The sequence below is a fragment of the Pipistrellus hanaki genome (assembly GCF_964339955.1).
Source record: "Pipistrellus hanaki genome assembly, chromosome: 19".
Classification (NCBI taxonomy): domain Eukaryota; kingdom Metazoa; phylum Chordata; class Mammalia; order Chiroptera; family Vespertilionidae; genus Pipistrellus; species Pipistrellus hanaki.
This window is the reverse complement of record NC_140521.1, coordinates 8,545,837-8,570,801: the sequence shown is the minus strand read 5'-3', so window position 1 is coordinate 8,570,801 and position 24,965 is coordinate 8,545,837. Positions and strand designations below refer to the sequence as shown.

Below are 24,965 nucleotides of genomic sequence, written 5' to 3'. Positions count from 1 at the left end.
TGCCCATCTCCCAGGGGTCTCAAGAGCAAAGATCTGTTCTTGAATTTGCTACAAAGAAAACCACATAGGAGTAGTTTTTGTATACTGCTTCTTCCACTCAGCATGATGCTCTTGAGCTTCTTCTGTGGGGTGTGTAGCAGCAGTCCATCTTTTTCCTGGTTGCATAGTATTCCGTGGGGGTGAACATTCTTCCATTCACTGAGCCATTCTAGAGCTAACGGCATTTGCATTGTTTCCAGTTTGGAAACATTCTTTTTTTGCAGTAAAATAGACATGATGAAAATTTATCATTTTAACCATTTTTAGTAGACTTTTTTTTTAAAGAGCAGTTTTAGGTTCACAGCAAAATTGAGCAGAAAGAGATTTCCCATAGACTCTCTGCTCCTTCCCCCACCACACGCACACACACACATCCAGAGTCTCCCCCACTACCAACACCCTGAACCAGAGTGGATATTGGTCACAGTCAGTGAAATCCCATTGACACATCCAAAGTCCATGGTATACATTAGGGTTCCCTCGTGGGGTTTTATAGAATCTGGTTTGTGGCCCTGTATAATGACGTGTGGCCACCATTGCAGTCCTAAACAATAAATTTAATTTTAAAAATTCCTCTGTGCTCTGTCTATTCACTGCTCCCTTCTCCTAACCCCTCGTAAGTCTGACCTTTTTTTTTTTTTTTTTTTTTTTTTTTTTTTTTTTTTTTTTTACTGTCTCCACAATTTGTAGCCTTTTCAGGCTGGCTTCTTTCACTGGGGAAATAAGCATTCGAGGTTCATTCATGTATTTTCGTGGCTTGACAGATTTCTTTTTAGCGGCGAATAACGTTCCATTGTCTGGATGGAACCCAGTTTGTCTGTTCACCTGCTTTGTTCACCGTTTGTTGAAAAAAATTACCTTTGCCCCATTGTATTGCCTTTGGTTCTCTGTCAAAGATCAGTTGACTGTTTTTATGTGGGTCTATTTCTGGGCTCTCGGTTCTATCCCATTGATCTGTCTATTTTTTGCTCAAGACCACATTGCGTTCACTTCTGCAGCTTTGCAGTAAGTCTTGACGTCGGGGAGCGTCAGTCCCCTGGCTTTGTATTTCTCCTTCAGTGTCGCGTTGGCTGTTTTCACATAGCAAGAGCGACAGAGCCTAGATCTGGACCCAGATCTGAGCCACTCTGACTTTTAGGTATTTCATCCAAAATAAGCTCTCAGGTGCCATCATATACTTGCTTTTGTTTTTGCACAAACAGTAACATACTTCAACTGTATTCTGTCCTTTTAAAAATAATTTTTGAGCTGAAACCGGTTTCGCTCAGTGGATAGAGCGTTGGTCTGCGGACTGAAGGGTCCCGGGTTCGATACCTTGGTTGCGGGCACATCCCCAGTAGGGGTGTGCAAGAGGCAGCTGATCAATGATTCTCTCTCATCAATGTTTCTGACTCTCTATCCCTCTCTCTTCCTCTCTGTGGAAAATCAATAAAGTATATTTAAAAATATATATATATTTTTGAGAGAGAGAGGAAAGGAGGGAGAGAGAGAGAGAGAGAGAGAGAGAGAGAGAGAGAGAGAGAGACCACACATTGATTTCTTGTTCCATGTATGCATTCATTGGTTGATTCTTGTATGTGCCCTGACCAGGAGTCGAACTTGCAACCTTGGTGTGTCAGTTGGTGATGCTCTAGGCCAGTGTTTCCCAACCTTCTCTCATGATGAGAATCACCTGGTGGAGTTGTTAAAACACAGATTCCTGAATCCCAACTAAGAAGTGCTAAACTAGAATTTTTGGGAACATATAGGTAAAATTGTATACTTAACCAGTGCTCTAAGACAGATGTTATATACAGAGCACTAAGTTAGGTATGCAATTTTACCTATATGTTCTCAAAAATCCTAGTTTAGCACTTCTTAGTTGGGATTCAGGAATCTGTGTTTTAACAACTCCACCAGGTGATTCTCATCATGAGAGAAGGTTGGGAAACACTGCTCTAGGGGCAACTGAGCTACCCAGCCAGGCTCTGTCCCCGGCTTTGACCCCGTACATTTAGGTCATTCCGTACCTTTGCGTAAGCAGGTGTAGATAGGGTCCTAGATTGTCTCCGCTGCCGTGCGGTATTCCGATGAGCGATGCTGTGTAATTATCCGGCCAGTCCCCTGTGGTCGGGAGGATATCTAGGTCACTTCCAGACTTTGCTCCTCCAGCAACTGTCCACAAGCCAGTACCTTTGCTCCCCTCTACAAGTCTGTCTATAGAAGAAATTCCTACCGGGTTAAGAAAAAAAGTGTGTTTTAAATTCTGAACTTCTCCACATTCCCCTTGAAAGAGGCTCTCCCATGTGACTAGCGGAGGCTGTTTTATTTTTTAAAAAAAATTTTTTTTAATTGATTTCAGAGAGGAAGGGAGAGTGAGATAGAAACATCAATAATTCTTGACCTCCTGAGTCAGGTCCATGCTCAACCACCGAGCCATGCTAGCCCGGCTGTTGGGGGCAGTGTTAAATCAGAGGGCACTTGCCCAGCCAGGACGGCTCAGTGGTTGAGTGTCGACCTGTGAACCGGGAGGTCACAGTTTGATTCCCGGTCAGGGCACATAACCCAGGTTGCGGGCTCGATTCCAGTGCGGGGCGTACAGGAGGCAACTGATCAATGATTCTCTCTCATCACTGATGTTTCTACCTCTCTCCCCCACTTCCTTCCTCTCTGAGATCAATAAAAAATATATTCAAGAAATACAACTAGATAAATCAGAGGGCGTTTTACTGGCTGAAGGAGGAGGGCTGTGGAGATACGTGCCCCGCTGCTGCCCCTCTGGGCCTTGGCCTGCTCTCCCTGGCTCTTGGGTCAGGCGCAGGGACCCTCTGTTCCTCAGTGGCCAGCGGCCAGGCAGAGCCTTTCAGCTGCGCCTGGGACAGCTTCCTCCAGACCCTCCCAGGCTCCCCCTTCTCACCTCTCACCCTTCCCGGCCACATAGCCCATGCTGCACCTGTTTTATTTCCTTTAAATAAAGTGTCCGAAGTCACCCCGTGTGTTTATTTGATTTCCTGTCTCCCCGCTTCCCAAAGGAGGGGGAATGGGGGAGGTCGTCTCTTTTCCACACTCAGCTGGACTCCAAGCACCCAGCACCCAGCACCCAGCACCCAGTCCATTAGTGCTGCCTCCCCTCTCCCAGTCCCCTGCTACTCTGCCCTATTTTTATTTCCTTTTTAATTTTTAAAAATATATTTTTATTTATTTCAGAGAGGATGAAATGATGAGGATCAATGATGAAATAGAATCAGTGACCAGCTGCCTCCTGCACGCCCCACACACTGGGGCTCGAGCCCACAGCCCTCCGCATGCGCCCTGATTGGGACCCTAACCGTGACCCCCTGGTTCATAGATCGAGGCTCAACCACTGAGCCACGCAGGCCGGGTTCTGCCCTAGTTTTCTCCATAAAGTGTATTCCCTTCCAGCACATAGAATTGGCTCCTTCATTATATGGATCGCCGGAGTCCCGCCCTAGAATGTCCAGTTCGGAGGCCCTTTCCCTGCGTGGAGAAGGGCCCGGCGGCGCAGAGGGGCGGGGCCTGTCGCAGGTGGGCGGGCGGCCAGCTGTGGCCCCGCCCCCGCCGGAGGCCCCGCCTCCTGGAGGCCCCGCCCCACCTGTCAGCCGGCCCGGCCCGCCCCGCTGGGCTCCGACCTTGCCGCCGCGCAGCCCGGCGGGCGGAGGCGGAGGCGGAGGCGGAGGAGCGGAGCTGGCCGGTGGAGCCGGCGCTGCCGGGGGCCGGTCTCCCATGAGCGGCGCGGAGGTGCCCCCCACGATCCGAGCCCCTGCGCCCCCTCCTCACGGCTCACCTGGTGCCGGTTCAGGTAACGGGTGAGGGCGCGGCGCCGGGACCCCGGCCTGGGTCCCCTCCAGGCCAAGGTACCAAGCGGGGCGCAGGCTGGGGGCGTCGGGGTCCCCCTTCCCCCGGGGTGGAGTAGGCACCCTCCGGAGGGTCTCCCCGGCCGCTGGTCCGAGCGCCCCGGCCCGCAGCATCCTCTCCGCGCCCACCCGCAGGGTGAATGTTGCGTTTTTTTAACCCCTCAGGCGCCACCGGCTCTTGGGAAATGGTGGGAACGCCTTTGGGAAGGATCCTGGGGTGTCTGTCCTCGCCCCAGGATGGGGCTGACTTGTCTTCTGAGGGCTCCCTGGCCCCCGCAGCGGGGCCTGCCCACACATCCTAAGCGCCAGGGGGTTCTCCTGAGTCTGCCCACCTTGGCCAGCCCCTTCCCTCAGTCTCCCCAGCGGGCCGTGGCCTCATGCGCTCACCCTGGCAGTTAGGCCTGTAGGTTCCCGCTCCCCCGCCCCCTTATCCCTGGGGCTCTGTTGGAACAGGGTGCCCCGTCCCACTCCCAGTCTTCATCCAGACAGCTTTAAGCTTGTCTGACAGGACTCCCTGCCCTCTGCCCGCGGCCCCACCCCCTGGAGATAGGCTGGCGTCCGTGCCCCTCGTCAGGAGGGACCAAAGCCAAGTGGCAAGAGGACGGTCGTAGGAGGGCCACGCGGCTCCCGTTCGCCTCGCCAGAGCCGCCAGAGCGTGGGAGGCGGGGGCTCAGCGGCGCTGGGAGCCAGGATGCAACCAGCGTGGTGGACCCAGCTCCGTCCGTCCGTCCGTCCGTCCGTCCTGGCCATGTGGCCGGAGACCCCCATGGTGGCACCATCCCCTGGACCTGGCCCCGGCCAGCCCGGGTCCCCTGAGCACCAACAGCCTTCCCGGCCTGGGTGATGCCTGGCCGCGGGGGTGAGACGTTCACCGGGTGAGGGACGGAGCTGGCCGTGGGCCAGCAGGCCCTGCGGGATCCTGTTCTTTTGGTCCCTGGGCCAGCCCCTCCCCCGCCCGCAGAGCGGGGAGTGGTGAGTTTCAGTCCTGCCTCGGCCTGCTCTCTGCCTGTCACTTAACTTCCCCCGGCCTCTGTGCCCGTTTGTAAAATGGGGATGACAACAGTGAGGACTGACAGCCCGTCCGCCCGTCCACCCATCCGCCCGCCTTAGGGTGGTGGTGAGGATTAACGGAGATGCAAAGCGTTCAGCATCACCCCCTAATGGGCAGCTGTTGTGAATGTAATTATTATTATTATTATTATTATTATTATTATTAATTATCTCCTGGCTGGCTGTTCCGGGCTTTCCTTTTGCGCTGTGCTGATAGCTGGAGGCTCCCAGACCTCCATGTCTTCCTCTGGGAAGAAAAGCCTTTGACTGACAGGACCCTGTGGGATAGGGTCCCTGGCTCATCCAGTATTTGGGGTCAAGGCCAGTTGCCCCCCGTCGTCCTGGGCCAGGCCAGGCCCAGGGCAGTGTCTGTTCTGGCCTCCAGCCACTGCCTTGTGCTTGTCCCTGGGGCCACCCACATACACGATTTGCCCTCCAGCCTCCCCTGGCCGAGTCCCCCGGCTCAGGCAGGAGGAGAAGGGCCATGCCTCCAGGCGGTCCTGTGGCCCTCATCCTCCCCTCCTCACCATCACGGTCGTGGTCATGGTCACGGTCACGGCTCGTGGTCTGGTCCCCTCCCCCGTGCCGCTCAGTCACTTGAAAAATAACCGAGTGGCCTGTCCCCACTGAGGGCTGTAACCCGACCCCAGCTGGACTCGGCCCCATCTGAGCCGGGACGAGGAGGACCGGGCACCTGGGGACCGGGGCCCCCGGTGCTGTCACTGCTCTTCCGCCCGCGGGCTGGGTGACCCCAGGCACACCTCGCTGCCTCCCCGTCTGGAGCTCAGTTTCTCCCTCCGTCAAACACATCCCGATAGTGCGTGATGCTGGGATGCAAATTTTTATTTGTGTCGGCGTAATCAACCGGGCCTCCCCAGCGGCTGTGTGATGGGGCTGACATCACCCACAGCAGAGGTGCAGGAAGGAAGCTCCCCAGTGGCTGAGGGGGCGGGGAAGTGGGGGCAGGGACAGCCAGCAAGCCCATGAGCTAGTCTCTGGCAGATCTCCTCCGGCCCCACGTCTGAGCCCCAGAATCTTTCTGGGGGCTGAGGGACTCCCTGTGCCCCCAGGAGGGGAGCAGCAGGAACGTGGCTGCGGGGCCCTGGCAGCCGGCAATGGCTTGGCCAGGAGGCCTGTCGCCGCGGCCGCTCCAGGCCAACAGCACCCTCCCTGGGCTCCGGCTCCCTCACCCACTCCAGGGCCTCTGCATTGCAGCAGGCAGGAGCTGAACTGGCCGCCCCGCCAGGGCTGGGGGCGGGGCACGGGCCTGGCAGGGGGTGTCTCCCCCGCCCCCACCCCTTTGATCCCGCTCTGCCCTGGCTTCCGTGGGAGGGGCGGCTGCTGACCAGGCCACCGCCTTCCCTGGGACAGACTGGAGCCTGCCGGTGCGCTGGTGTGCAGGCAGGGCCCGGGCTCAGGGAACCAGCAGGCCCCTGGGTCCTCTCGGCACCCCAGACCCCTCCCCTGTCCCTGGGAGAGGGCGTTTGGAAGGATTAGGACTTTGGGAATCGACAGCCTGGGTCCGTTCGCCTCCAGCTCTGCCGCTTCTTAGCTGTGTGACCTGAGACAGGTCCCTTACCCTCTCTGGTCTCAGTTTTCTGTAAAATGGGGACCATAGAACCTACCTCTTAGGATTTGCGTGAGCATCCGGGCATGCACTTCACTCAGGACGGTGCCAGGCACACGCCGACTTCCGTGAGTGCCATCGTCGTTGCTGTCATTGTGGTCGTCATGCCTGTCCCCAGCGCCTGTGGCGGTGCCCTCTCCTGTACGCTCCATTCCTCAGAGGAGCGCTCCCTGCAAGCACTTGCTGCATCGACGAGCATTCTGGCTCAGCGGTGCGGGTTCAAATCCCAGCTCTGCAGCTCCCCAGCCGTGGGGGCTCGGCAAGGGAGTTACCGCTCTGGGCCTCAGTTTCCCCACCTGCTAATGGGGGTGATGTCAGCCCACGGCTCACAAAGCCGTTGGGAGGATTGAGTCGGCAGATCACCCTCACAGTGACTGAGCACCGGCTGTGTGCCCGGCGGGCGGCGCAGGGGCCGAGGCAGCTGCTGGGACCCTCACACGCAGGCCCAGGCCCTGGCGTGGGCCTCTATCGGCAGAGCGATACTGGGCATATGCTCTGGCCTTTCGGTGCCTCAGTTTACCCACCTGTAAATGGGGATGCGGAAGCACCGGCCCGGTGTTTCTGTCACTCTGGCCACTCCTCCTATTGCCCCACGCCTCACCCCTTTCCTTATCCCGTTTGGCAGATGGGCTAATAAAAACCCCAAGAGACAGGGACAGACCCAGGTCAAGAGGCAGCATTCGGAGGCTCGCCCCAGCCCTGCCCCTCTCCCACACTCACACCTCCAGGCCCGCGTCCCGCAGGGTCCCTGCGGCTCCTGGGGCCTCCGGGGCTGAGTCCTCTGGGCCTCACTGTCAGGGCTGCTTTAGACAAAGCAGACATCAAGCTCCAGGGCTGGGGGTGAGGGCCCAAGATTCTGGAAACTTCCGGGCACATGTCAAAGTCCCTGGGTTGCTCCAGGGCCTACAGCCACCCCCTCTTGGTCTAAGAAGATACAAGTTTATTTGGGGAGGAGAGAAGGGAACAGGCATTTATTAAGCACCCCCTGTATACGCTGATAACAACCAGCCGCAATTATTATTATATGTTCCAGGCACTGGGCCCAGATATTCATGCTACCGTCTTACGAATGAGGAAACGGGTTCAGAGAAATTAGCGGCAATGACAGTTGTAGTCAAACAGCAGCCATTCACTGTACTCTTTGCTCAACCTCAATTTCATCCGCCAAGTCCTAGGCCCCTGGCCCCTTACCTCTCTGACCCCTGGGGCCTCCTCGCCTCCTCCCTTAGCGTATTCGCACAGTCCTATCTCGGGCCTCCGACCCTGTGTGCTCCACCCGCACATGGTGCTTCTCCCCAGAGAGCCACCTGGCGGACTCACTCGCCTCTTTCAGTCTTGCTCAAGCATTGCCCTCACAGCTCAGCGCTCCCTGGCACCCCTGTATAAAATCACCCGCAGCCCCGCGGCCCTCCACCCCTTCCCCACTTCCTCCCCACAGCCAGCCCTATCCCCAGCCCTATGCTAAATCATCTGCTTCCGCTGTCTATTACCTGTTTCTAGCATGAGTGTGTCATCTCTACAAGAGCAGGGGTCTTTGTCATTTATTTATTTTAAATGTATACTTTATTGACTTTTTATAGAAAGGAAAGGAGAGGGATAGAGAGCCAGAAACATTGACGAGAGAGAAACATCGACCAGCTGCCTCCTGCACGCCCTCTACTGGGGATGTGCCCGCAACTAAGGTACATGCCCTTGACCGGAATCGAACCCAGGACCCTTCAGTCTGCAGGACAACGCCCTATCCATTGAGCCAAACCGGTCAGGGCTGTTATTTTTGTTCACTGTGAAATCCCCAATACAGAGAACAGGGTCTGGCCCACAGGGGGCGCTCAGGAACCAGTCCTTGAACAAACGGCATCTTCCCAACGCCCCTTCTCTTATTGTCTTACAGACGAGGAAACTGAGGCTCAGAGGGGCTGCGGGACCCCCTCAAGGCCACACAGCCAGGAGGCAGCCAGCCACCTGGAACCCCTCGCCCTTCTGCCCCCACGGGGCCCGCCTCGCCCGCAGAGGATGGCACTGCCCGCCGTGAGCTAGAGCCTGTCCCGGCCCCCTGCCCGCCGCCCGCTCGCCCGCCCGCCCGCCCGCCCGCCCGCCCGCCCGCCGGCAGGATGCAGCTGTGGAAGGCGGTGGCGGCGACCTTGGCCTTCATGACGGCGGACATCGGCGTGACCACGGCCATCTACGTCCTCAGCCGCCCAGACCGCGGCCTGCTGGAGGATGTGCGCCACTTCAACGTCTTCGACTCGGTGCTGGACCTGTGGGCGGCCTGCCTGTACCGCAGCTGCCTGCTGCTGGGCGCCACGCTCGGCGTGGCCAAGAACAGCGCGCTGGGGCCGCGGCGGCTGCGGGCCTCCTGGATGGTCATCGCCCTGGTGTGCCTCCTCGTGGGCATCTACGCCGTGGTGAAGCTGCTGCTCTTCTCCGAGGTGCGCAAGCCCGTGCGGGACCCCTGGTTCTGGGCCCTCTTCGCCTGGACCTACGTCTCGCTCGGGGCCTCCTTCCTGCTGTGGCGGCTGCTGTCCGCCGTGCGGCCGGGCGCCAAGGCCCTGGAGCCCGGGGCGGGCGCCGAGGCCGAGGCCGAGGACCAGCCGGCGGCGGCCGAGCAGGCGTCCGGGGCCACGCTGCAGAAGCTGCTGTCCTACACCAAGCCCGACCTGGCCTTCCTCGTGGCAGCCTCCTTCTTCCTCATCATCGCGGCTCTGGGTGAGTGAGTGCGCCCCCTCGGGCCGCGGGCACCCAGGAAACCGGCTTTTTAAAAAAATTTATATATCTATTTTATTGACTTTTTACAGAGAGGAAGAGAGAGGGATAGAGAGCCAGAAACATCGATGAGAGAGAATCATGGATCAGCTGCCTCCTGCACGCCCCCCACTGGGGATGTGCCCGCAACCAAGGTACATGCCCTTGACCGGAATTGAACCCGGAACCCTTCAGTCCGCAGGCCGACGCTCTATCCACTGAGCCAAACCGGTTTCGGCTGGAAACCGGTTTTGTAGGGTGGTAAACGCCTCCTCTGTCCTCGTGAATGTTAGCATTTACTTACATGGCTGAATATCACACTGACCTGGGACGGTAAACACAGGTGTGTTTCATTCCTCATTCTGCCTCTGGCGGACCCTGAGCCCCAGAGCTAACTACAGGAAAGAGTTCCGGAATCTTCCAAGGGGGCAGGAAAAACTTGGGTTCATTTCCCATATCTGCTCCCAGATGCAGCCACAGACAGACAGGAACACCAACCCGGCATTCGCTCCATCTCTCACCATGTTTTGTGTCCTGCTTTTTTTTTAAATTTTTTATTTTTATTGATTTTTTACAGAGAGGGATAGAGAGTTAGAAACATCGATGAGAGAGAATCATGGATCAGCTGCCTCCTGCACACCTCCCACCGGGGATGTGCCTGCAACCAAAGTACATGCCCTTGACGGGAATCGAACCCAGGACCCTTCAGTCCGCAGGCCAACGCTCTATCCACTGAGCCAAACCGGCTTCGGCTGTCCTGCTTTTTTCACTCAACAATATATTCTGGAATTTTCCAATCACTGTCTCGTTCTTTGATTCGGCTGCATAAAAGTCCACTGTGTGGTTACACCATCGATTATTTAGTTCCGTCTCCTGAGGTTGGACTCTTGGGTGGTTTTGAGTTTTCTTCTCTTACAATAAGTAACCCTATTCATACACATTTCCTATAGCCGTGGGTATAAATAGGATAAATTCCTGGAAGTGGGAGCTCTGAGTCCCAGCATTTTTTTGTAATGAGGCAGAATAGAAAAAGGCCATTCGAGGCTGTTGCCTGCGGTAAGATGAAGCATTGTTTCGTGGGACTTTTGTTTCAGGTATGTGTGCCCGTGTGGTGTAACATGTATTTGCTGCTGTCGGTCCAAACGGCTCAAAAGCCACCCTCCAGCAAGGCCTGGGCACTAGCCCAGTGTTTTTAGTTTTTATTTACTGATGAGATAGATACATTGATTTCTTGTTCCATTTATTTATCATTCGTTGGCTGATTCGTGTATGTGCCCTGTCCCGGGACTGAACCCACAACTGTGGTGTATTGGGCTGATGCTCTAACCCAGTGGTAGTCAAACTCATTAGTCAACATATAAGCAGTACAAATATAAGCAGTACAACAATTGAAATTTCTTTTGAGAGCCAAATTTTTTTTTAAACTTAAACTTCTTCTAACGCCACTTCTTCAAAATAGGCTCGCCCAGGCCGTGGTATTTTGTGGAAGAGCCACACTCAAGGGGCCAAAGAGCCACATATGGCTCTCGAGCCGCAGTTTGCCGACCACGGCTCTAACCTACTGAGCTACCCAGTCCTGTTCCTTCCCTGGCTTTGTGACTGTGGGCACGTTATCCACTGTCAGAGCCCCCTCCTTCTTCTTGTGTGGAGCAGGGATGGTTAGTGTCCCTGTTGCACGATGTTGTAAAGCTGGAATAAAAACAGGAAAAGGTCGAGTTCAAAGCCCAGTGTGGCAGGGTCCGCGCTCAGGATTGTTGGCTGTGACGAGTCGTAACATGCTTAACTCACAGGGACACAGTCTGGGAGTGGCCACAAGCCAGACTGTTCCCAAAGAGGACAGGCAGACCCGGAGGCGGCACGGGCCTGCAGGCCCTCCCTCTCGCTCTCCACCCTCCGTCCTCTCAGTCCCGGCCCCTTAACCGCTGTGTGACTTCAGGCCAGTCACTTCACCTCTCTGTCTCAGCCTCGTCAGCTGTAAAAGGGGGTAACGGTGCCCACCGCACTGGGGCTTGTGAGGGCCAGGGAGTGAACAAGTTAAGGCACCTCGGACAGCTCCTAACACAGAGAAAGCTCTCAGTAAATATTAGCACCTGTGAGTATTGGGACCACTATATATATATATATATATATATAATTGATTTTTTACACAGAAGAAGGGAGAGGGATAGAAATCTAGAAACATCGATGAGAGAGAAACATCGACCAGCTGCCTCCTGCACAACCCCTACCGGGGATGTGCCTGCAACCAATGCACATGCCCTTGACCGGAATCGAACCCGGGACCCTTGAGTCCTCAAGCCGGCTCTCTATCCACTGAGCCAAACCAGTTAAGGCCAAATTGACATTCTTAAAGATGAGTTTCATGGCAACCCAACTACATACACTTGGACAGGTGACTTAGTCTCTCCGAGCCTCGGTTTCCTCATCTGTAAAATGGGAAGAAGAACAGCACAGCTGCAGGATTATTGGGAGGCGTTTGAAAGAGATGAGGGAGCAGACGTGTGGGTGACGGCGCTCCTCCGGCAGGAACAGCCTGTCCGAAGGCCCTGGGGCAGGGACAGCCCGAGGCCGGTGTGGCTGGGGCGGGGAGCGAGGGGGGCGCGGAGGGTGAAGCCAGGGCAGGCACGGGCCCGGAGGGGCCTTTGACCATTCTCCCGGATGCGATGGCAGCCGTCGGACTGTTTTGAGCTGAGGGACGACAAGGTTTTATTTCGGTTTCACCAGCGCGGGCTGTCCACCGGGCGGAGGGGCTGATGGAGCGAGGGCGGAGCGGGGAGGGCCGGGAGCTGCTGCTGAGGGGCCAGGCTCGGTCGGCAGCCTGGACAGGGCGGGGCAGGAGGGGCAGCAGAAGTGGTCGGATTCTGGAAACCCTCTGAAGGCAGAGCCGGGGGTTTGCTGACTGGAGAGTTCCGTCCGTGTGGTTCTAGTGCAGATTGGACGAGGGGGTTTGCTCAGCACGGCTCCCGCACCCGGTACGGGCTCCGTACGGTCATCACTGGCACTCCCCGGAGCTGGCTGGGCCAGCTGCTGCAGGAGCTGGCGGATGCCCCTTCTCCCGGGTGGGTGAGCTGAGGCCGGACTCCACAGCGGCTGCTGGAGACTCCATGGCGACTGCCACCTACGGTCCCTGTGCCACCACCAGCAGAGGGCGCCAGAACCCCACAGGCCAGCCCTGTGGAGCTGCCCAGGATTCACTCCCTGACCTTTGTTGAGCGTGGTCAGACCAGGCCGTGGCCTCTGGAGAGACCTGCCGTGCAGAAAGGGGACCCAGCCTGGTCTGGCCACACTCCACTCCCATCCATCACTCCCGTAGCATGCGAGTGGGCATCCGAATTTGGGGGAGGGATGGGCAAGGAAAGACACCCCCCCCAAACTGGAAGCTGGTTTGGAACTGTGTCCTGGCCCTTCCTCTTATTTGCTGTGTGACTTCTGGCAAATCACCCAGCCCCTCTGAGTCTCCCATTCCAGCTCTGTGACATCCCCACATCCCACAGGGTAGATGACAAATGCGTAGGGAATAATCAGGTACAGTTCCCAGCCAGGATGCCAGTTTCACCGAGGCTGTAGAATGCACTCTGAACCCGCCAGCCAGAAAGCAGCCTGAGTGAGCGCCATCTCACTCCTCAGCTGTAAGGTGGGGTGACAGCGACCAACCTCAGAGTCTGTGTGGATGCCGAAACCGGTTTGGCTCAGTGGCTAGAGCGTCAGCCTGCGGACTGAAGGGTCCCAGGTTCCATTCCGGTCAAGGGCATGTACCTTGGTTGCAGGCACATCCCCAGTGGAGGTGTGTAAGAGGCAGCTGATCGATGATTCTCTCTCATCGATGTTTCTAACTCTCTATCCCTCTCTCTTCCTCTCTGTGGAAAATCAATAAAATATATTTAAAAAAAAAAAAAGTCTTGCGGAGGGAATGCAGTGCTGCCTGGGCCCCTTAGCCCCATGGCCCTGTGGTGCCGTGGCTCTGTGGCCCCGTGGCTCCGTGGCCCTGTGGCCCCGTGGCTCTGTGGCGCCGTGGCCCTGTGGCCCCGTGGCTCTGTGGCCCCGTGGCCCGTGGCTGGTGCCTGGTAGCTGTGATTAATCCTCACGCACTGGTTCAGATTGCAGTTCCCGAGCCTCCTGTGGCTCTTCTCTGAAAAGTGGGGGCGTTCGGCATGTACCGCCCCCCAGCCCCCCCCCTGGGGAGAGCAGAGTTTGTGGGGGGCTCGGGAGGGAGGGTGCGGGCTCCCCGCCGCAGACGCCCCCTGAGCCCCGTCTCCCGCAGGAGAGACGTTCCTGCCCTACTACACCGGCCGCGCCATCGACGGCATCGTCATCCAGAAGAGCATGGAGCAGTTCAGCACGGCCATCGTGGTCATGTGCCTGCTGGCCCTCGGCAGGTAGCCCTCCCGCCGGCCGCCCGGCCACGCAGTGCAGCGGGCAGAGGGCGGGCGGCTCCTGGGGGGATGGGGAATGAGCCAGAGGGGCCCCAGGAATGCTGCTGGAGGGCCCGGCCCTCTGCTGGTCACCATAGTAACCATGTCCATGTGGCTGAGCCACACCCTCCTCCAGGCTCCCCCGTCTGGTCCCCCGGGCCAGCCTGTGCGCCCTCGAGGGGTCCCGCTGGTAAACCAGCCCCCTCTTCGCGCTCCCGCTGGGGACGGAGCCCTGGGAGGGGTCAGGGTCGGGCCGGGCCTGCCAGCAGCGGGGCAGCGGGCGGGGGGGGGGAGGGGGGTGCCGGAAGGACGGCGTGCCATGTATAACATCTCTTATCTGCAATTAGCTCATTTGCCGCAGGTATTCGGGGCGGCATTTTTACCCTCATATTTGCCAGACTGAACATTCGCCTCCGGAACTGCCTCTTCCGCTCGCTGGTGTCTCAGGAGACGAGCTTCTTTGACGAGAACCGCACAGGTGGGCTGCCTGGGGGGTCTGGGGGGCCTGGGGCCTGGGGGGGCTTGGGGGACCTGGGGGGTCTAGGGGGCCTGAGGGCCTGGGGGGTCTGGGGGGCCTGGGGGCCTGGGATCTGGGGGGCCTGGGGGACCTGGGGGGCCTGAGGGCCTGGGGGGCCTGGGGGACCTGGGGCCTGGGATCTGGGGGGCCTGGGGGGCCTGGGGGGCCTGGGGGGCCTGAGGGCCTGGGGGGCCTGGGGCCTGGGATCTGGGGGGCCTGGGGCCTGGGGGGCCTGGGGCCTGGGGCCGGGCTGTGCTGGGTGGGCTTGCCTCCTGCTGAGAAAGCAGACCGGCACGTTTGTGGTCTCGGCGATGCTGGCGTTTCCGCCGCCCAGTTCCAGTGGCCTCGTCCCGGGAGGCGGGCTCAGGCCCGAGGCCGGCCTGCTGGCTGAGGCTCTGGTGTGAGCTGCAGCCACTGTGGGACCCCGGCCAGGCCACCGAGGTCCCTGCAGCAGCCAGGGCCTGGCTTCCCACTGCCACCCAGGCCTGCGCCGGCAGGGCCCAGATCCTCGGGGTGAGCGAGGGGGGTGAGCGAGGGGGGTGAGTGAGGTGGGGGTGAGCAGGGGGGGTGAGTGAGGGGGGTGAGCGAAGGGGGGTGAGCGAGGGGGGGTGGGGGGGTGGGCCGGGGGGGCGCGGTGAGCGAGGGGGGGTGAATGAGGGGGGTGAGTGAGGGGGGTGAGCGAGGGGGGTGAGTGAGGGGGGTGAGTGAGGGGGGTGAGTGAGGGGGGTGAGCGAGGGGGGTGAGCGAGGGGGGTGAGCGAGGGGGGTGAGTGAGGGGGGTGAGTGAGGGAGGTGAGTGAGGTGGGGGTAAGTGAGGGGGGCTACGGGGCAGAGCAGTGCACCCGGCCCAGATCACCGTCTCTGAGACTGACGGGCCCACGTCCAAGACCTGGTTCCACCGCTTGCTAACGACCCCTGGGCCTCTGTATTCTCATCTCTAAAATGGGCGCAATAGGAGTAGCCACCCCGTGGGGCCCAGCACCGGGTGCAGGCCTCCGCTCCTCCCTCCGCAGCCCGGCTGGTTATTCCCGTGTCTGAGGGAAGCAGGCAGCACCCCCTCCAGGGACCGGGAGGCACGGGTTTGAGCGGCAGTGCCCGTGGCACTGTGCTGAGGGTCTGACGCACAAAGTGCTGGTGGCAGGGGCTGGGCTCAGAGCAGCCCTCGAGGGGGCACTGAGTCATCTTCCCGGCCCCCAGGCTCCCCGGTGCCTCCCCTCAGTGTCCCTGCCCCCCAATCCCCCCCGCCCCCCGGAGGCCCCGGGGCCGCCGAGCGCTGACTGCCCCTGTTGCAGGCGACCTCATCTCCCGCCTCACCTCGGACACCACCATGGTCAGCGACCTGGTCTCCCAGAACATCAACGTGTTCCTGCGGAACGCGGTCAAGATCACGGGCGTGGTGGTCTTCATGTTCAGCCTGTCGTGGCAGCTCTCCCTCGTCACCTTCATGGGCTTCCCCATCATCATGATGGTGTCCAACGTCTACGGCAAGTACTACAAGGTAGGCGGCCGCGGCCCGGCGGCTCCGGGGGACCTGTGGGGCCGGCGGGGGACGCGCCAGCCCACAGACACTTCACGGCACCCCCGACGGCCCAGGCACCCACCGCACCGACGGGCAGTCACGGCCCGCCCCCAGGGGGCACCGAGGGTCCCTGGCCGCCGTCATGATAACACGCAGTGTGTAACCGAGGGGGAGAGCTCAGGAGAACGGCGAAGGGAGGAGAGGGGCTGGGGGCAGCTGCAGCTTTAACTACCTTGTTTCCCCGAAAATAAGACATCCTCCGAAAATAAGACCTAGCGCAACGTTGGGATAAAAAAAAAAAAAATTAATATAAGACACTGGCTTATTTCCGGGGAGACAGGGTAGATCTTTCTGAGAAGGTGACATGTGAGTCAAGAGTCAGCCATCTCGCCCAGCCGCATGGCTCAGTGGTGAGCGTTGGCCTGTGAACCGGGAGGTCAGGGTTCGATTCCCGGTCAGGGCACACGCCCGGGTGGCGGGCTCCATCCCCAGTGTGGGGCGTGTGGGAGGCAGCGGATCAATGATGCTCTCTCATCATTGATGCTTCTATCTCTCTCCCCCCTTCTCCTTTACTCTCGGAAATCAATGTCGGCCATCTGTGCAAAGGCCCGGGTGGGAGCATGCCTCAGAGGAGCCTCAGGGAGGGAGGGAGGAAGGGAGGGAGGGAGGGAGGGAGGGAGGGAGGGAGGGAAACGGGGGCAGGGAGAGGCCGGGCCAGACGCGGGCCTCTGTGAGGGCTCCAGTTCTCGCTCTGAGTGCAAAGGTCGCTCTCTTCCCGTCGAGCATCTGTCCTGCGCGGGTGGCGTGGTTCCCATGAGTGCGGCCCTTGCCAGGTGCAGGTATGGGCAGGCTGCTGTCCCTCCCCGCCGGCCCCTGGCACTGCCTCTGCCAGGAGGGTGGTTTTGGGGGCCAGGCTCCTGGCTCCCCCTCCTCTGCTTCCCACAGGGGTGGGTGCCCAGAGCCCTCAGGGACCCGGGCTGGGTTCAGCCGGCAGCACAGGGCTCTGCCCCAGGGGCCCAGGCCTGAGCGGGCGGGGTGCTCCTGAGCAGAGGGCTCTGACCCGGGGCAGCTCGCAGGAGCCCCTGGCGTCTGTGACCCGAGGCCAGCTCCCCCAGGAGCCCCTTCCCCGGACCCACATCCCCCAGGAGGGCCCTCGCGCCGCCGTCTGGCTCGCGGGCCTCCCCGTTCCCCTCGCTGAGCGGAAAGAGTAAATACGCCCACTGGCTGGAGCCGGAGCTGGAGCCAGCTGCTTCCTGAGCTCCCCACCCCACCCTTCCTGCCTCCCCGCCGGCCCCAGCCCCCAGGACAGGCCCGGAACCCGCCGCCCAGCGCCGGCCTGTGCACACCTCCGGCCTCGCCCAGGCTCAGTCCGCGGGGCCGCGGGGCGCTCTGTCCGCGGCCTGCTCCCCGCCCCTGAAGTGCTGAGTTCAGCCTCCGCGTCATCGCCCAAAGCCACACGCACCGCCCTCAGCCAGACCTGACTTGGGCACTGCCCTCAGGCTCTGACCGCGGGGCTGACTCAGAGGTCACACGACTGGCCCGTGCCGGTCCCGGCCGGGGTGAGAAGCCCCGTGTGATGACTCTGGCGAAGCCCGAGCAGCCCTGCCCAGGGTCCCCTTCCAGGGCCTCCGCGGGCAGCAGCCTGGGGTCATGCACCGGGGACCGCGTCTCAGCCGTCTGTGCCCTCCGCACACGACAGGGGCGGACGCCACCTGGAACTCGGCGGGCAGTTCTTATAATATATATATTTTATTGATTTTATATAGAGCGGAAGGGAGAGGGATAGAGAGTTAGAAACATCAATGAGGGAGAAACATCCATCAGCTGCCTCCTGCATTCCTTGTGGGACATGCCCGCAACCAAGGTACATGCCCTTGACAGGAATCGAACCTGGGACCTTTCAGTCCGCAGGCCGACGCTCTATCCACTGAGCCAAACTGGCTAGGGCTCAGCCGGCAGTTCTGGCACTGCCGTGCCACCCTCAGGCTCTCACGTGACTCACTGTACGTTGATGATGTCAATGGTGTATTTCAAAAAAATATGTATTTTTTTATAGATTTCAGAGAGGAAGGGAGAGGGGGAGAGAGAAATAGAAACATAGAAGCACCAATGAGAGAAAAATCATTGATAGGCTGCTTCCTGCACGCCCCCTACTGGGGATCAAACCCGCAACCCGGACATGTGCCCTGACCTTGACCTCCTGGCTCCTGGCTCCTGGCTCGATGCCCAGCCGGCCGGGCCGCAGTCTGTTCTCCAGGTCCATCCGATCAGGCCGGCAGGAGCGGGGAGAGGGGTCTCAGTCCTACCCTTCGGTCCCGGGACGCCCTGCAGAGCGCTCTCACCAGCTAAGGGCAGAGGTTCCGGCTCCGGCCGGCCGGTCGGTGGTGACAGTGTCCCCGTGGGGCCTCGGCCCGCCCCGTCCACAGAGGCTCTCCAAGGAGGTCCAGAGTGCGCTGGCCCGCGCCAGCACCACGGCCGAGGAGACCATCAGCGCCATGAAGACCGTGCGCAGCTTCGCCAACGAGGAGGCGGAGGCCGAGGTGTACGCGCAGAAGCTGCAGCAGGTGTACAAGCTCAACCGGAAGGAGGCGGCCGCCTACACCTACTACGTCTGGGGCAGCGGGGTGCGTGCCCACGGGGCCGCGAGGGCACGGCGAGGGGGCCCTCGCTCGGACTCAGCGGGGTCCCCGCAGGGGCGGCCGGCCGTGCGCAGGGGGCTTTCCCCCGGTCCCCGCGCTCTGCCTGTGCACGAGATGAAGGAACACAGCCTCCGGGGATGTCCCCACGGAGATCTCGCCGCCCCTGCCCCTGGGGTCCAGGCCGAGCTCTCTCCTCAGCCGGGGAGCGCCCTGCCGAGGCCGGAGTCACCCCGAGGCCAAGGACGGAGGCCACCAGGCCCAGGAGAGGGTCCGGCTCACTTCCAGAAATGGGGGTCACAGCCCCACCCTGGGCGATGGGGGGCACCTGGGCCCTGTCCTGTCTGCGGCCACATCCGGACGGCGGGCCCGTCGGGGAAACAGCTGGGCGAGAGAAGAGGAGGGTTTGGGGTTCGAGGGAAGGAGGAGCCAGGAAGGGAAGGGCCTCCAACTCTGGTCGGCCGAGCCTCCTCCCTCCTCCCCTCCCCTCCCCGAGGCAGGGTGCCCGTGGGGCTGGACTGGGTGGTCAGGGCTGCTGTCTCCACTCCCCCCCCACCCCAACCCCGAGAAACAGCCCCAGGCGCTGGGCGGGGCGGGGTGGGGTGGGGGTGGGGGTGGGGGTGGGGATGGGGTGGGGGTGGGGGCTAGGGTGCTGGGACGCGGCTCCTTCTTTGGGGAGCCTGTTGCGGGGGAGGAAACACAGACCCGCTGCCCTGGGAGGCCCGGCTCGCTCCGTGACCCCGCCCATGGCTCAGCCTCTCGGGCCCGCGCTCTGCCCGCCCGGTGAGGACGGGGACTGACGGCTCCCGCTCGCCGAGCTGAGGGCTGGGGTCCGGTGTGTGTGCCAGGAGCTCACAAAGACAGCCCTGTTCTCCGCCGGGCCCGCGGCCAGCCCCCCTGGGGACCTCTGCAGGGAAAACTCCATGGGAGGGAGGGGGGGGCCTGAGTGACAGGCGGGCACCTGGCCTGTGGGAGGGCCCTGCTGGCTGGGGCTCAGCGCAGGGGGAGTGCGGGCCCGGGCCGGGGAATGGGGCCGGGAAGGTGTGAGCCAAGCCCCGCCCCCTCCCGCCGTGACCCCCCCCTCCCCTCAGCTCACGCTGCTGGTGGTCCAGGTCAGCATCCTCTACTACGGCGGCCACCTCGTCATCTCCGGGCAGATGACCAGCGGCAACCTCATCTCCTTCATCATCTACGAGTTCGTCCTGGGGGACTGCATGGAGGTGAGGGGCCGGCGTGGGGCCGGGTGCAGGGGCGAGAGGGCTGGGTGGCCTGGGGGAAGTCCCTGGGGGTCTCTGTGCCTCCGTCTCCTCCTCAGCACAGAGGACATGATGGCAGCATACCCAAAGCACCCCACAAACCGTCATTATTGTTTACGTTTGTGTGTGTGTGTGTGTACACGGAGCGGCCGGACGATGATGGTCTCTGAACGCATAATCAGCTGGCCACTCAGTGTATATCCTATGTAATAAGAGGCTAATATGCAAATTGTCCCCTCGCCCAGGAGTTCGACCAGCAGACAGGCCGGCCAACCGCCCATGTCCCCTCCCCCTGGCCAGGCTGGCCAGACCCCATCCATGCACGAATTCATGCACCGGGCTTCTAATACACACACACACACACACACACACACACACACACACATGCACTGAGTGGCCAGATTATTATGCGTTCAGAGATCATAATAATCTGGCCACTGAGTGTGTGTGTGTGTGTGTGTGTGTGTGTGTGTATATTGATATATATATTGATTGATTTCAGAGAGTAAGGGAGAGGGAGATAGAAACATCAATGATGAGAGAGAGTCATTGATCGGCTGCCTTCTGCATGCCCCACACTGGGGATCGAGCCCGCAACCTGGGCATGTGTCCTTGACTGGAATCGATCCTGGGACCCTTCAGTCTGAAGGCTGATGCTCTGTCCACTGAGCCAAACCAGCCAGGGCTCAGTGTATATATTTAAAATTTTTTTTTTTATCCAAGGAGATGTGTAGTATAAATTGACACCCCCTTTTTTTAATTGAAATGTTTCTGACGCTGTGGCAGCTGAAGGAGGAAGGGTCCATTCCCGGTCCGCCACATCCTGGCGGTTTGGTTCCTTCTCTGCCTCCCTCCCCTCCTCCGGGGCGGTCACCCCCCCCCCCCTCCCGCAGGGCGGCGCTGAGGCTCCTCACCGGATCGTACTGGCTCCTCCCGTCCTCATTGGTCCGCGTCATGAACTCGCAGGGGGCCTCCCTCCGCCCTCGGGGGGGGGGGGGTGCTGTGTCCCCGCTCTCCTCCTGGCGCCGCGGGTGGGCGGGCGGGCGGGGGTCCGGAGCGGTCGGCCGGACAGGACGTGTCTCCCCCGCAGTCCGTGGGCTCCGTCTACAGCGGCCTGATGCAGGGCGTGGGGGCCGCCGAGAAGGTCTTCGAGTTCATCGACCGGCAGCCAACCATGGTGCACGACGGGAGCCTGGCCCCCGACCACGTGGAGGGCCGCGTGGACTTCGAGAACGTGACCTTCACCTACCGCACCCGGCCCCACACCAAAGTCCTGCAGGTGAGGGGTGCACCCTGCCCCGTGCACCCGGCCCCACACCAAAGTCCTGCAGGTGAGGGGTGCACCCTGCCCCCGTGCACCCGGCCCCGCACCAAAGTCCTGCAGGTGAGGGGGGTGCACCCTGCCCCCATGCACACGGCCCCACACCAAAGTCCTGCAGGTGAGGGGGGTGCACCCTGCCCCCGTGCACCCGGCCCCACACCAAAGTCCTGCAGGTGAGGGGGTGCACCCTGCCCCCGTGCACCCGGCCCCACACCAAAGTCCTGCAGGTGAGGGGGGCGGCCTGCCCCGTGCACCCGGCCCCTCACCAAAGTCCTGCAGGTGAGGGGGGCGGCCTGCCCCCGTGCACACGGCCCCACACCGAAGTCCTGCAGGTGAGGGGGCTGCACCCTGCCCCGTGCACCCGGCCCCTCACCAAAGTCCTGCAGGTGAGGGGGGCGGCCTGCCCCCGTGCACACGGCCCCACACCGAAGTCCTGCAGGTGAGGGGGGCGGCCTGCCCCCGTGCACACGGCCCCACACCAAAGTCCTGCAGGTGAGGGGGGCGGCCTGCCCCCGTGCACACGGCCCCACACCGAAGTCCTGCAGGTGAGGGGGGCGGCTTGCCCCCGTGCACACGGCCCCACACCGAAGTCCTGCAGGTGAGGGGCGCAGCCTGCCCCCGCGCACACAGCCCCACACCGAAGTCCTGCAGGTGAGGGGGTCGGGGGGCACGGCCTGCCCCGTCATCCTCTCCCATCTGCCCCACACGGGCCTCCGGGCCTCGGCCGCACGGCCAGGAGCACGAGAGGCAGAGTCCCGCCCCCCTGCGGTTTGGGCTCTAGTTTAAGGTGACCAGATGCCCCGCTTTTGGCGGGACAGTCCCGATTTCTCACAATTTGTCCCACGTCCTGCAGCGTTTTAAAAAAATCCTCATTTTTTGAAAGAATTGGGACTTTTTTAAAAAATATATATATTATTGATTTTTTTACAGAGAGGAGGAGAGAGGGATAGAGAGCTAGAAACATTGATGAGAGAGAAACATCGACCAGCTGCCTCCTGCACACCCCCTGCCGGGGATGTGCCCGCAACCAACATACATGCCCTTGACCGGAATTGAACCTGGGACCTTTCAGTCCGCAGACCGACGCTCTTTCCACTGAGCCAAACCGGTTTCGGCAGAATCGGGACTTTTTTTTTTAAAACGCCGCGGGACGCGGGGCAAATGGTTAAACACCGGGACTGTCCCGCCAAAAGCGGGGCGCCTGGTCACCTCACTCTAGTCAGGAAGGACTGAGCGTTCGCAGAAGGGTGGGGTGATGGGAGTCGTGCAGCGAAGCAGTCCAGGAGGGCTTCTCGGAGGAGGTGGCATTGGAACGAGATGCAGGAGCCGGTCCAGGTTGCTCCCTGCAGAAAGAACGGTCCAGGCAGGGAGACCGCGTGGACATGCCGCCGGGTCCTGGGGGGAGAGCGTCCCTGGAGCCGCGATGCCGGACCGCGGCGCGGGGTGCGAGCTCTGGTGCCGGGTCCCACCGCGCCTACGTGTCCCCGCAGGACGTCTCCTTCAGCCTGTGCCCCGGGAAGGTGACGGCGCTGGTGGGGCCCTCGGGCAGCGGGAAGAGCTCCTGCGTGCACATCCTGGAGAACTTCTACCCGCTGGAGGGCGGCCGCGTGCTGCTGGACGGGAAGCCCATCGGCGCCTACGACCACAAGTTCCTGCACCGCGTGGTAGGTGGCGGGCCCCGCCGGCCCCTCCGCCCTCCCCGCGGCCCCTCCGCCCTCCCGCGTCCCCGCCGCGCTCTCCGGAGCAGAGGGGCGACGGGTGCAGCTCGAGGGTAAGGTGCCCAGACGCCCCGCTTTTGGCAGGACAGTCCCGGTTTTTTAACAATTTGCCCCGCGTCCCGCAGCTTTTTTTTTTTTTTTTTTTTTTTTTTTTTTTAAAGTCCCGATTCAGCCGAAACCGGTTTAGCTCAGTGGATAGAGCCTTGTCGCCTGCGGACTGAAAGGTCCCGGGTTCGATTCCAGTCAAGGGCATGTACCTTGGTTGCGGGCACATCCCCAGTGGGGGGTGTGCAAGAGGCAGCTGGTCAGTGTTTCTCTCTCATCGATGTTTCTGGCTCTCTATCCCTCTCCCTTCCTCTGTAAGAAAAATCAACCAGGCCCGTGCAGAAGGCAGACTCCATGGTTGGGAAGGAAGTGAGGCAGCTGAGTGCAGAGCCAGGACAGGCCCTGATCAGATTTCAGGCCTGAGACCCCTGGCATCAGCCAGCTGGACGGGGCTGGCCAGGCTGCTGGTGACAGCTGGCTGCAAGATCCCAGCTTCTCAGGCCCCCTCCCTCCCTCCTCCTCTTCCTCCTCTTTTGCAGATCTCCCTGGTGAGCCAGGAGCCGGTGCTGTTCGCCCGCTCCATCACAGAGAACATCTCCTACGGCCTGCCCACCGTGCCCTTCGAGATGGTGGTGGAGGCAGCGCAGAAGGCCAACGCCCACGGCTTCATCATGGAGCTGCAGGACGGCTACAACACAGGTACCCCCTGGGCGGGCCCCGGGTCATGACCCTGAGCCACCCGGGGCCCCTGCCAGCTGTCTTTGTCATCGCAGGCGAGATTCACGTCACATATGTGCCACCACTTTCTCTTTTTTTTTTTTTTTTTTTTTAAATATTTTAATTGATTTTGTACAGAGAGGAAGGGAGAGAGATAGAAACATCGATGAGAGAGAGTCATCGATCAGCTGCCTCTTGCACACCCCCTACTGGGGATGTGCCCGCAACCAAGGTACATGCCCTTGACCAGAATCGAACCTGGGACCCTTCAGTCCCCAAGCCGACGCTCTATCCATTGAGCCAAACCGGTCCCGGGCACACTTTCTCTTTTTAAAAAAACATGTTTTTATTTATTTTAGAGAGGAAGGGAGAGGAAGAGAGGGATGGAAACATCAGTGATGAGAGAGAATCGGCTGCCTCTGCCCTGGGGATCAAGCCCAAAACCCAGGCTTGTGCCCTGGATGGGAATCGAACTCTGATCTCCTGGTTCATAGGTCAACACTCCACCACTGAGGCATGCCAGCTGGGCATAGGGTTTTTTGGTTTTTTTCTGTTTTGTTTTTAATTCTGTATTGGTTTCTGGGTGTTCCTGGTATTCTTTAATGAGGTCAGTTGTAACTTCTCTTTCACTTCTGATTTTATTTATTTGCGCTCACTCTCTCTCTCTCTCTCTCTCTCTCTCTCTCTTTTTTTTTTTTTTTTTTTTTTTTAATGAGTCTGGCTAAAGGGTTATCAATTTTGTTTATCTTTTCCAAGATCTACCTCTTAATGTCATTGACCTTGCCTGTTTCGTTGTTGTTGTTTTTTAAATATATTTTATTGCCGAAACCGGTTTGGCTCAGTGAATGGAGCGTCAGCCTGCGGACTGAGGGGTCCCGGGTTCGATTCCGGTCAAGGGCATGTACCTTGGTTGCGGGCACATCCCCAGTGGGGGGTTGTGCAGAAGGTGGCTGATCGGTGACTCTCTCTCATCGATGTTTCTAGCTCTCTATCCCTCTCTCTTCCTCTCTATAAAAAATCAATAAAATATATTTTTTTAAAAATAAAATATATTTTATTGATTTTTTACAGAGAGGAAGGGAGAGGGATAGAGAGTTAGAAACATTGATGAGAGAAAAACATCGATCAGCTGCCTCCTGCACACCCCCCCACTGGGGATGTGCCCGCAACCAAGGTACATGCCCTTGTCCACTGAGCCACACCGGCGAGGGCCCTTTTGTGAGTGTGAGCGGCTGGCGGTCCCAGCCGGCGGCCCCGGTCAGCGTCCTTTCCCCGGAGAGTGTGGTCCCCGGCGCAGGGGAAGGGAGACCGGGACTGCCGGCTCCCCAGGCTGCCGGCCTCACCCGCCCGCCGTCCCCGTGCCCTCCGCAGAGACCGGGGAGAAGGGCGCCCAGCTGTCCGGGGGCCAGAAGCAGCGCGTGGCCATGGCCCGGGCCCTGGTGCGGAAGCCGCCCGTGCTCATCCTGGACGAGGCCACCAGCGCGCTGGACGCGGAGAGCGAGTTCCTGGTGAG

General features: G+C 60.1%; 1 protein-coding gene across 4 annotated transcripts in view; it reads left to right on the top strand.

The window, feature by feature from the left end:
- Positions 1-24,965, top strand: part of ABCB9 (ATP binding cassette subfamily B member 9) — a 33,456-nt gene that overhangs the window by 5,947 nt on the left and 2,544 nt on the right. The window contains exons 1-11 of one of the 4 annotated variants that reach the window (XM_084867784.1): positions 3,659-3,838; positions 8,462-9,276; positions 13,574-13,688; positions 14,072-14,202; positions 15,533-15,738; positions 18,186-18,383; positions 19,508-19,615; positions 20,742-20,930; positions 22,463-22,636; positions 23,275-23,434; positions 24,824-24,960. In XM_084867784.1, coding sequence (XP_084723910.1) covers positions 8,682-9,276; positions 13,574-13,688; positions 14,072-14,202; positions 15,533-15,738; positions 18,186-18,383; positions 19,508-19,615; positions 20,742-20,930; positions 22,463-22,636; positions 23,275-23,434; positions 24,824-24,960 — 2,013 coding nt within the window. In that variant the 5' untranslated portion in view covers positions 3,659-3,838; positions 8,462-8,681. Of the gene's footprint in view, positions 1-3,658; positions 3,894-8,461; positions 9,277-13,573; positions 13,689-14,071; positions 14,203-15,532; positions 15,739-18,185; positions 18,384-19,486; positions 19,616-20,741; positions 20,931-22,462; positions 22,637-23,274; positions 23,435-24,823; positions 24,961-24,965 lie in introns of those variants that run through there. The other 3 variants (XM_084867781.1, XM_084867782.1, XM_084867783.1) reach the window with 3 other exon arrangements.